The sequence below is a fragment of the Notothenia coriiceps genome, unplaced genomic scaffold (assembly GCF_000735185.1).
Source record: "Notothenia coriiceps isolate Sejong01 unplaced genomic scaffold, NC01 NC01_scaffold00026421, whole genome shotgun sequence".
NCBI classification, from domain to species: Eukaryota; Metazoa; Chordata; class Actinopteri; order Perciformes; family Nototheniidae; genus Notothenia; species Notothenia coriiceps.
Window position 1 is genome coordinate 683,238 of NW_011359122.1, and position 12,197 is coordinate 695,434.

Consider the following 12,197-nt stretch of genomic DNA (forward strand, 5'->3'; position numbering starts at 1 on the left):
ACAGTGTTCTACTGCTCACATCTTGGTGCTTTGTCACCGAATCACTCCGTGTAAAAATTACAGCTTGGCCACAAGTTATGAACATGGACATTTTGGGGCTGAAAGTGAGTTTGCAATGTCGCTAAACAATGTTAACCAATAAGATTAATTAATGATCAAATAAGAGAATCCTTGAATTGTTTCAGTCAATAATAAATTATATTGGCTAGAGCACCAAAATATACACTCATGATGCGCATTGAATTCTACATTTAGTTAACAAATAGCATACATGGCAGATCAATATAAGCCTTTTGTATTTCAAACTGAATATTCGGATTAAAAACTAGTCCTTTCACCACATCAGATTCAAGCAGCAACACTGCCCTCTTGTGTCAATGTATAATCATCGATGCATTGCAGTGAGATAAAGCCGAAACAATTACATTGAAACCACCAAGTTGAGTTTTCAGGAAAAAACATTTATTTAAATGCAGCAACAACATTTGGGAACACTTTTGAAAGGTTTAATTCTACCTCATGATAGTATGGCTTTGAGTATACCGGTTTACTGCAGGATCGGTTCCTCAGCCAAAGCAAGTCTTAGCCAATGATAAAGTAGGTTGCCGACATGTATACTGTTTATATATATATTAATGTCCTATCCAACATTGACACAGTAGTATCAACATTTGCATTAAATCATTATCAATTTATGTCATCTGCATCTTGGAATGTTATGGCAAACAATGCTAGCTTTAAGACTCATGAATGCATACAAGTTGGTCACACATGTGAACAGACCTGGCAGCAATAGCCAGGGCCATTTGTGGTCTTTTTTTAGGGAATGTAAAGGCACTTCTTAAATTAAAGGTGGAAAACTAATCCATGGAAAAGGATGGGGGGCTGTTGAAGCTAACTGCAAAACGAGGGTACATGTGACAGGATAAAAAAAACGTTGGATGCTCTTCGTCTTCAGCCGTTCATGACCATCCTGACGAGTTCTGTAAACGAGAGGAGAGAGAAAGACAAGAGTTAGGATAGTGGTCTAGATATTGGCAGAGACCCCCTCCAGATACAGCCCCCTCCTCAGCCAGGTCTGGCGAAACTGGGTAGGAGATGCTGCAGTTGGAGGCAGATCCCCCACATTCCGTCTACCCAAAGGAGAAAGGGTTATAGAGGGTACTGAGAGAAAGAGGTGAGTTATTCATCTCTATCTCCTATTTAGCCAGAGCATTTGGCAGGGTCTATGATCCAAGAGGAGCTAGTTAGAGAAGCCATCCTTGCTGTATGCTTTCCTCTAGCTGAGAAGCAGAGAAAGGGGGAGAAGATCAAGGGAGTTTAAGTCCAGTCAGAGAGCGGCAGGCTACGAAATCAGCTGCCATCGGCATAAAAGAGCAACGTATTGCATTTCTCTGTTAGTAGGAAAAGGGACTGGTCTACTCTCCCAAAGCTGGTGGCTGTATTCAAACTCTATAATGGCACAGTCTATTTCATCTGATTAAGAAGAAGCATCACTTCCAACACCAACAGAGGAAGACGCCTATTTGAATAGGAGCAATGACATGCAAATGAGATTAGAAGCGCTGCCTTGCGACCTTCACACCCATCAAATAACTCGACAATGGCCACCAGGCTTTCCCTGAATAAAACCAGTCACTTCCTTGTGTGTCTTAAACTGAGGGGGCCCCAGACACATGCAGAGGGGCATGCTGCAGCCAGGGGCCAAGACAGAGACAGAGACAGAGACAGAGAGAGAGAGAGAGAGAGAGAGAGAGACACATGGAGCAGAGCCTCAGGACTAAAGATGAGCGGGACCACCAGGCTTTCCCCACACCTACGGGTCAGATCTACTTTGCAAAAGGACATTGTTCCCGTTTGCAAATATAAAAGGGCATAACTACAGTCGATCAGTGTTAGAAGGGCCTAATGGGATTGGATTATTTAACAACTAAAATGCAGGAAAGCCTTGAAGTGCCCTCTCATGGTAAACCAAATGCCCATACCAGCCCTCAGCCTGACATGATGTGGCGGACAAACGCTGTGGAAGAAGAACAGTTGACACACTGTCAGCGGATATCAATGCACCAATGCATCAATTAGCCACAAGTGGAAAGACACATCAAAAGACAGTAACATGGATGGATAACCAGCTCATCAGACACTAAATAAAGCAGAACTGCAGTGACAGTTTAGTACGCTAAAGGGTGTTTCCAATGATGATCAGCCTCTCCCACAGCGGACACAGTATAACGCATGACTGAGGAGTCATTATCACAATGCCAAGGCTGGCTATGATGGTTTCATTAAATAGTTTGCAGGTTTGTAGCAACCGCATCAAGTAAGTATCTTAGGTTGTCTCTTTCTCTCTCTCACCTTCGTAGTTGATGCAGCCATTTGCATCTTCGTGTCCCGCCAAGAGTGTTTCAACTTCCTCCTCTGACATTTTCTCACCTAAAACACAGAACATATTTATTCTAACAATATTGATGACACTACAGTCTTTATTAAAAAGTGATGAGGGATGTCACAAATGAACGATATGGGGAATAAAAAGATAAAAACAATTACTATAATACACTTGCAAACCCAATGATGCCATGTACATTCAGTTTTAAGGACATTTCATCATAATAATTGCATACATTAAAGATTGTTAATATAGTGTGTAAACTTAAAATCAACTCAAAATCATTCTTATCTAGATACCTAATAAGGAGGATGGAAATGTAGCTCACCTAGCGTAGTGAGCACGTGACGAAGCTCTGCTCCCATTACTGTGCCGTTGCCCTCCTTGTCAAAGACACGCAGTCCCTCTACAAAATCCTCCATGGAGCCCTGGTCTTTATTCTTAGCGATGGCCTGGAACATGGGCAGGAACTGCTCAAAGTCCAGCATCTTCATGTTCATCTCTGCAAGAAGACAGAATAAATGCGATAAGTCTCTAGCTGCAACACACAACTGTGCAATCGAAAGATAATAAGATCATTTTCTAATCCTTTATGTACATTTAAGACATACACCTCCCCAGTGTGTTTATTATTCCATCTCACCCTCAGCCTTGGGGTTGCCCAGGACCTTGAGCACCTCAGCGTTGACGGGGTTTTGGCCCAGGGCCCGCATGACGTCCCCACACTGACTGAAGCTGATCTTGCCATCTCCCGTCCTGTCGAACAGCAGGAATGCCTCCTTAAACTCTGCAGGATACAGACACATGACAAATTAGATTAGGGGATTTCATTCTGTTGGAAACTAAGATCAACAAGCATGTATTGTAGAATGATGTGAAGAGGGAGGTGATAGGAGGAGAAATGGGAAAAGCCAGTAAAGGAAGACAAGCAGACAAGAGAAAGCACAGGTCTATGGCCTACATTAAAGTGAGCAGGCGAGCACACAGCACTACACCGACACATCTGCGCACGTTTCTATATACATATAGATAATAATATAATACAATGTATTATTATACTGTACAACTCTAAGGCCAATTCCTAACTCATGTGCCGTGAAGAAACTGTATTTAAACACTTATTGTGACTAAAATGATCGTTTTCAATCGATACGTCAGAGCGTTGCCACCACAGACAAATAGCTTGCTCTCATTGCAAATGCCCCTCCAACTTCCTTAATTTAGAAAAAATCTATATTTTCAGGCAAGTTATCTGGTCAGTCACTTCACTAATGAAACACTACTATCTTTGTCATGGTTGTTGTGGTTTTAAAATGTTCCAAAGATTTCAAATATTGCAAAAACATGTAATAGTCATAGCTTCAAGTCAGTAAATTAAAAGCTATGGTATAGATGTTTTCTTATAAAACTGTTAAGATAAGGTTAAAGTGAAGAACTGTGTCATAAAGGGCTCAACTTATTAAAGAGATGTGTTATCTTGAAGGAGGTGGCCACAAACATCCCAAATGCTCTAGGTCTAAAATAAAGTAAACACTCTTCCTACAAAACATCAACATCAGTTTCAGATAGGCATGTCAACTCAAGTTTAAAGCATTTTTTCAAAAGTGGCTTAGATCTTTATAGCTATTGGTCAGAAAACAAAAAGGTCTTAAGATGTAAAAAAAGATGCAAAATGTATTTGACTTTGACTTGCTTAATAAAATAATGTATGAATTAACTACTTAATTCATCTGCGTTAATTGTTGTGAGTCTTAAACAAAGACATAGCAGAAATTCAGTCAATCACTTCCAGAACTATCAAGCAAAAAGCACATCACACATTAAACAATGTGAAAGTAATACTGTTCTGTTAATGTCAATATAGTGTAATCTCTAAAAACGCGTCACTCATTTTATGGTAGCAATCAAAGATCAATGTGTAGTAAGTAGTCAGGCTATTTTATCTTCTATTTCAGCAAGAATATATCTGGTTTGAATACATTCCTTACAAAACTTTAAAAACAAGATTCGACTTCTCAGCTGCTCCCCAACTCCACTTTGACATGTTACAGTACTATCTTGAGTACTTCTCAAAGAGTACAAAACATTGAGTAGTTGTGTTATTTAAGGGGAACTACATAGGCGTTATCATTTATCAGCTATGATGCAATCGTGTCATTCATCACAGGGTTGATGAATTTAGCTTTGATCTAACATTAGACAATGTAAGACAGTCAAACTGCTTATCTAAAATCTAGCTATCAGGAAGACTTGGAGTCGGATTACACAACATCCGGGCTGCAGTTTGGTCCTAATGTTACGGGACAAGCTATTCCCCCAAAAAAGCTCAGGCACTGTTGTGGAGTTGTTCCTGTTCTGAGGAATGTGCCTCTTCCCTTCTGGGGTGTGAGCACTTTTCCCAACACCATATTTGGTATTAGAGGAGTGGAGGAAAGTAGGAGGAGAGTGAGAGTAGCTATAGCCTATTATGTCAGTGTGATTAAACAAACCAGCCTTAGGACAAAAAACATGCACCACTGTATCCAGCACCAAAAAAGGGCACGCTCCAGGAGATGAGTTGCTTGGAAGATAACAGGCAACGTTTATGGCAAGCGGACACAACCAGGAATGAATACAGTCCAACAGAACAAGACTTATGAGGACAAATGTGACCGTGGCTACTTTGGCTTACTAATAAGTGCTGCTAATGCATGACTGACCACGTAAAAACACTGCGACAAACTGTCAAAGCGGGGAAATAGTAGTATAACGTTATATGCACGATATGACTGATTTTGACGTACCAAACAACAGTGCAAAGCAACTATCATTCACATTAATTTTTTTAACCAAAATCTACATGCAGATCACACCCTAAACATACCGAGATAGCCATCAGTTTTGTGCTAAGGCGGTCCCTCTTTCAGAGACTTACCATGAATCTGATCCAGGTTAAATTCAATCTGGAAAGGACAAGCAGTTGCAAGTGGAAAGTGATGAAACAGTACGGAAATAAAGAAGGCAAACCTAGCCTAAAACCAGAACTACTATGACAGGCGGGCATTGAGCAGGATGATAGTGAAGATACAGGGCAAAGTGTCATCTTAAAGAAGCAAGAATGAAAGCATGCAATACAGGAGAGAACTTGAAGAGCCACAAAACAAAATCAAAACTCACCAAGGATTTGATCTTCCGAGAAGTCAGACTGTTCAAAGAGAAATAAGGCTACATGAAAAGTGTTCCTTTTGCTACGCAATAAAAAGGCTAGCTTGGGTTGACTTCAAAAGCTTTTGAACATAGTTTGAAAATAGTTAGATCTATTCACATCAGATATTTGTTAACTAAAGGACATTCAGCACATTCATTTACAAGTAGATATTCCAGCGACATTAATTAGCTTGTCGTGTGATTGTTAACTTTATCTACAGTTACCGTGCAGGCTAATGTTAGCTTCTCAAAAAGTTGCACTTCCGCTAGCAACCCGCGAGCCATTTCAGACACTCAAACTCAACTTAACACCGTTGTAAAGCTAAAACATTTTATATGAAGAAGAAGCTAATCACACAAGATAAATGGTAATGTTATTCAAGTCGAGTGGAACAAAAACCCACCATGGTTCTGTTGGCTGAGGTGTGTCCGAGGCGTCGGCTAACCAAAGAATGTGTGACGGCTCTCAGAGAAGGTTGAGAAAACCCCAGCAGCCGTGCGTCATGACGTAGCACGCACGACGTCCTAGCTTCAGGGCGAACAGCTACGCTCCATATATAGGAATATAAATGTGGGTATAGCTTGTGATTTACTGGACACTAATTATATATCCATAAACCTCCTTAAACTACTCACTTTATGACTGAGGTGACAGATACAAGTATTAAGTACATTTAGGGGTGTAAACTCTTCTTACAAAATGTACCTTATTTAGTGTTGTTAACCTTAAATCAGAATTACATTCTGTGACATCACAATTTATATTAGATTAAACTAACATTAAAAACTACTTTTTTTGTAAAATATTTTTTTGATTTTGTGACAAAAATTGAATATTTGAATCCTCGTTATGTCGGGTAATTTGAGAATTAGGTCAGTGAAGACTGAGATCTTGTGACAAAATTACAACGATATATTCATGGGTTCTGGATAAATAAGTTTTAGCATCTGCACTGATGTTGTCGAAAACCCATATAAGACACACATTCTTATGCCAGCGATAAATGTCTAAAACATGTTCAGAGGTGATTTTGAATGTAAATTACTTTTAGGAACGTGCCCTTAACCTTGCAGAGTAATGAGTGAATCAATGGACTCTACTAAGAGGTGTTAATCAAGACCAGTAGAGTCTTTGATTATGCACAGGTTTAGGATGTTTTAAATGATCTTTGTCTATTTGTTGTGCAAGTTTGACTTTGATGATTTTGCCCTTAATTGGGCAAATTAATGCATCAAAGATTTGAGTGTCTGGCTGTAAAGGAATGATGGATCATTTTCGACCAGTGAGATCATGGACTGCTGCTACATCTCTTAACAGCGTGGCTAAAGAACCGTCCTCCCCCAACAGGAGCTCTGGCCTCCTGTCATGTCTGTGGTCCCACTGTGAGCTAAAGCGGGCTTCTTAACTTGGCCCAGATATTCACACATGCTAAATGGGACACTCCATCATGCAGCAAGAATGACACAGTGTAACACCTAAAGCACATGAAGATGGCAGCAAAGCTAGAGCACAGACACAGCTAAATAATATTAGCACAAAGTCTAATGTGGGCATCAATATAAATTGAGTTTCTTCGAAGACATATTTACATTAAAACATATTTATCTTATTGACCTTTAATCTATGTTTTGGACTTACTGTATGTTAACATGTTTTCCTTGGTCACGTTACATACTTTGTTTATTTAATCCCAATATTTCTTTTCATCTTATTTATACTTATTAAATGTAGAAACACATTTTTGTATAATATCATTTATTATTATCTCATATGTTATCCTTGTCCAGTCATTCAGGGGGTTAAAGAAATGAGACTTACATTTGAGATTATATAATAAGTAGTACCCTAAAGCAGTATTTAATCTTTTTAGCAAACAAATTAGGTAAGGATCCCTTTAAAATGTATTTTAGAGCTGTGTGAAGGTTATATTTTAATGAACAGACTCTTTGCTCAGTGCATTTTTGCATTAAATGTTTTATTTTGTAAGGTAAGCAGCCACAATTTGGAACTACCATATGCAATATGATTTCCATTAATAAATGGGCTTCAGCTTGATCAGGTGAATGTGAATTTTGTGAATTTTTACAAAAGCTTTTATCTAAGTTGAAGGACAGAAGCTCTGCTCTCTTTGCAGCCAGTGTGTAGCTTTGAAAAGTGGGGCAAGTAAAAACTCTCTGAATTATTAATCTTGTGAAGAATAACACATTTTCTCATGCTGCGGTATGAATAAGGGATTTAGTTTAGTTATTTTAGTTATTCTAATCAGTGGTGTATAGTCACATTGATTTGTTGAAATCATCTTCCTAATGAAAGAATTAGCACATACTGTGGCAGAAAAGGCATCTTTCTCCCTAAGGAGGCCACTGACTGACTGACAGCTGCACTTAGTGCCCCATTTCTTTCTTTAGCTTAGAATCAGTCTCATTCCAGATTGAATTTATTAGCGTCAGAAGAAAGCTATATTGCAAATGATAAGCATGTTGTGCTTTTACAAAACTTATTGGCAAACAAATTACTATCTTGTATCTCTACCTGTGCTTTATCATCATGGTTACATCTTGACTACAGAAAATAGGATTAATAGGACTCAGAGGCTAATTGAGTGCCCCACATTAGCTTTGTCATACAAATCATACACAACTCACCTCTAGGGTACTGGGATCAAAGGGTGAATCAGAAAGATGCAGCATCCTAGGTTTCTGCTCCGGAGAAGATTTTGGAGCTGCATGGAGGCAGGGATAAGGAGGACCCAGTCTGGTTTGCTGCACTGGTGAAGGAGACTTCTTAATGGAGGATTCTCTTTTAGGAGCCATTCCTATTTTCTTCAACAGGCGAAAACTTGATGAGAGATATGTGCACCTGTGCTGCTGGATGCTATGAGAAGATGTCAAGCTATGAAGTAAAGTGTGCCAGTTGTGAATATCCTGTGGAAGGGAGGGGAGAGGAGGCAGGTTGATGATGCTCAGGATCTGGTAGGTGAGACAGAGGTCTACTAAAGCATGTGCAAAGCATAGGAGGAATTGCGATAAAAGCTAAAGTGCAGATTGAAAAGGGGGATGGAGAAAGAAGCAGGCTCCGCCGTATGACTTCAAGTGTTACGCTTTTATTTGGGTCAGCAATGTGTGTGTGTGTGTGTGTGTGTGTGTGTGTGTGTGTGTGTGTGTGTGTGTGTGTGTGTGTGTGTGTGTGTGTGTGTGGCAGCCATGTAAAATATGTCTGTGTCAAACTCAAGACTAAGATGTTAGCCTATTTTGATTCAGACTCAATTGAAGAAATCCAATGAGAAGTGTCATATATGATGTCTCCCCATTACAAACAAGGAGCTTAACAATAGGTTGGTTTAGAAAAAAATCGAGTTTTTTGATTGTTAGGTCAAGAGTGGGACAATCTTTTCCCGGAAGGAAAAGCAGTTCAGTCTTGTCAAGGTTGAGCTTGAGGTGGTGAGCAGACATTCACTGAGAGATGTCAGCTAGACAAGCAGAGATGCGTGCGACGACCTGGGTCTCTGAGCGGGGAAAGGACAGAATTAATTGGGTGTCGTCAGCGTAGCAGTGGTATGAAAAACCATGCGGGCTAATGACCGATCCGAGCGAGTTTGTGTACAAGGAGAAGAGGAGGGGACCAAGAACATAGCCCTGAGGGACCCCTGTAGTTAATTGACAAGGGTCGGACTCGGACCCTCTCCAAGTTACCCTGTAGGTACGGTCTTTGAGGTAGGAGGTGAGGAGGGAAAGTGCAGAGCCTGAAACTCCAAGTTCTTGGAGAGTGCGAAGGAGGATCTGATGATTCACCGTGTTTAATGCAGCAGACAGGTCCAAAAGGATGATGACAGAGGAGAGGGAGGCTGCTTTAGCAGTGTGCAGTTCCTCAGAGATAGCAAGGAGAGCAGTTTCTGTGGAGTGACCTGCCTTGAAACCAGACTGCGGATCCAGAAGGTTGTTCTGATGGAGATAACAGGAGAGTTGTTTAAAAGACAGGAACGGGAGGAGAGAGACAGGCCTGTAGTTTATAACATCAGATGGGTTGAGAGTGGGTTTCTTTAGGAGAGGGTTTACTCTTGCCTCCTTGAGACTGTTTGGAAAGTGACCAGAAGTTAGAGAAGTGTTGATGAAATGGGTGAGAAACTGTAGAATATCAGGAGCGATAGTCTGAAGGACTCCACGCAGTACGTCATTTAGCCAGGGAGCAGGAGGGGACTGACGAGCCTGCCGAGATGTGAGAGGACAGAGAGAGTCCAGCGAGGATGAGAGAGTAGAGAGGAGAGTTTCTGCAGCAGAGTTTGGAGGCAGGAGTTGGAACGAGTCAGAGGAAGGGAGGGCTGAGAGCACCGATGAGGCAAAGGTAGTGGGGGAGAGGGAACGGAGGTTGCGGCGGACAGGTGCAGAATTAGAAGAGATTAGTTTGTTATGTTTGGAAAGGGGTAGAGAGAATGAAATGAAGAAGTGATCGGATGTTATTGCCCAACATATGCAGGTTAGCATCCGGCAGCTTCTCTAACATAACACTTTGGAGTACTGAATATTCCCGGCTTCATAATAGGACTTTATGAGCTGCAGACAGACTGTTAAAACTGGCATTAAAAGTCTTGGAGTCCCAGGTCATATGTGCGTGTCTTTGTTTCCAGCTGATGCAAATGCTGTATGAGCACGGGGAGGAGGACACTGAAGCGGAGCTCCTCTCCATCTGCATCAACCTGGCTGCAAACAAGAGGAACGCTCAGCTCATCTGTGAAGGTACATCTATGACCACATACTGGCTCTCTGTCCCTGTAAAGTCCTTCAGACTTCTGACACTTTTTAGTGTACATATTCCATTATGAAAAGGGTCCTGACCTGTCCTATAAATTAAAAATATTTTTGTGATATTATAATACAATATAATTCCGTTTTTTATACAAGAGTGTCTATTTGTGTCTTACTGTGTGTCTGCAGGAAATGGGTTGAAGATGCTTATGAAGAGAGCTCTGAAGATGAAAGACTGCCTTCTGATGAAGATGATCAGAAACATCTCACAACATGACGGAGCCACCAAACCTGTGTTCATAGTGAGTTATTAATACAACAAAACAATCTGAAATTGTGACCAAATGGTGTTGTTAGTATTAGCATAAGTATTCTGCTGTGTCTCATTTTGGATACGCCAATAGTACACTGCCATGTCGTGCACTGGGAAAATGATCATCGCTGTTCAAAATCATTACTGACCTACTTAAAGACCTAACCCTAACATTCTGATATCAAAATATGGATAAAGTCTCATTTTTGTATATAGTATAGAGTGGTTGTAAGAGGAACTTAACTATAGAATGTATATAACCTTCGGTAGATGACGTCCAGCAGGTTGGCAGGAGTTATTGCGTTGAAGCAAATCAATGAACTTCGATTATGATGATATTATGATCTGTTGATGTGTGCAGCATCATAAATGATTATATCCACCTTAAAGAAAGTCCTGTGAAGTCCAGACTAGGGCTGCAACAACTAATCGACTTAATCGATTAAGGTCGTCGATTCGTTGGTGACGTCATCACGTGTGTTTTACGCGCTGACGTCATCACGTTTTTTTTACGCGCTAACGTCATCACCGGTGTTTTACGCGCTTACATGTAGATATTAATATACTGGAGTTTGATAAGCTAATGGCCCGCTAAAAAGTTGATGGCTAAATAAGAGCGTTTGAGAAATTGCGCAAGTAATAGTCCGAATAATCGATTAGTCGTTTCAGTAATCGATAGATTAATCGATTATCAAATTAGTCGTTTGTTGCAGCCCTAGTCCAGACCAGGGTTTACATTTCTCAAAACACACACGGCAGCAGTGTGTTGAGTGCTGTGTGTGTGTGTGTGTGTGTGTGTGTGTAACATAGAATCAGAGGACTTAAAATTTACCCTCTCATTTAGTAAACTCACAAGGTTTCGTGCGTTCACAAGACGTCAAACACGACCCGGATGACAATGACAACGTGTCAAAGACCGTTCTAAGTATCGATTGGTGTGACCTGTCTAATACCTAATAGCAGTATGAAAATTCGGAGTTAAAACAGGGGGGGCGGAGATTTGTAGTGGTCTCAGTATTAAATTCCCAGTAAAGGAGTTTTTACAGAAGGCCCCTCCCTAGGAGCCTGCGGATCATACCAGAACCAGGGGATTAAGGTATCGTGTTGTGTGTGAGTGAGAGAGAGTGCTCGGCGTGAGCACAGAGCGTGATGAGTGTGTTGAGTATGGGGGTGAAATAGTGTCGGATAGTTGCCGGATACTTGGTATACAAAACCGGCCTTAGTCTGTTTTTGTTACAAAGACCTTTTGTCGCTCGGTTTTACCGGAGAAAAGCATGTTTTTCGCAGACGTCTTGGGGAGCCGTTGTTTGGCTCGCTCCGGACGCACATTTTACGCGGGTGGATGAGCAGCTATCATCCTGTGTGACCTGTGAAGGGTGTTGATTTTCCCTAGGGTAGTACGCGGAGTTGAGCGTTGATGTGAATGACGATCATTGGGGTCGTGGTGAGAATGAGAGTTTTTTTCTTCGTGGGAGAGTAAAGGACCCAAGTAAATCGTCAGACCGTTACTAACCATGTCGCTCAATAACACACCTCACCTCCAGCAGTGATGCCAGGTCCTGTGAC

The 12,197-nt window shown here is 41.0% G+C and overlaps 1 protein-coding gene across 4 annotated transcripts; it reads right to left on the reverse strand.

Annotated features, from left to right (window-relative positions):
* Positions 1-440: 440 nt before the first annotated feature.
* On the reverse strand, positions 441-8,404 carry zgc:153867 (myosin light polypeptide 6). Of its 4 annotated transcripts, none has more exons than XM_010784420.1 (7): positions 8,222-8,404; positions 5,304-5,331; positions 3,033-3,176; positions 2,718-2,891; positions 2,356-2,433; positions 1,986-2,020; positions 441-983 (listed from the first exon to the last, which is right to left on the reverse strand). In XM_010784420.1, the coding sequence occupies exons 1-6, from the start codon at positions 8,387-8,389 to the stop codon at positions 1,992-1,994; spliced, it is 621 nt and encodes a 206-aa protein (XP_010782722.1). In that variant the 5' UTR covers positions 8,390-8,404; the 3' UTR covers positions 441-983; positions 1,986-1,991. The 4 variants fall into 4 exon arrangements, with proteins under 4 accessions (XP_010782722.1, XP_010782724.1, XP_010782721.1 ...); XM_010784422.1 differs by lacking the exons at positions 5,304-5,331; positions 8,222-8,404 and adding exons at positions 5,546-5,573; positions 5,980-6,098; XM_010784419.1 differs by lacking the exon at positions 1,986-2,020.
* Positions 8,405-12,197: the final 3,793 nt, after the last annotated feature.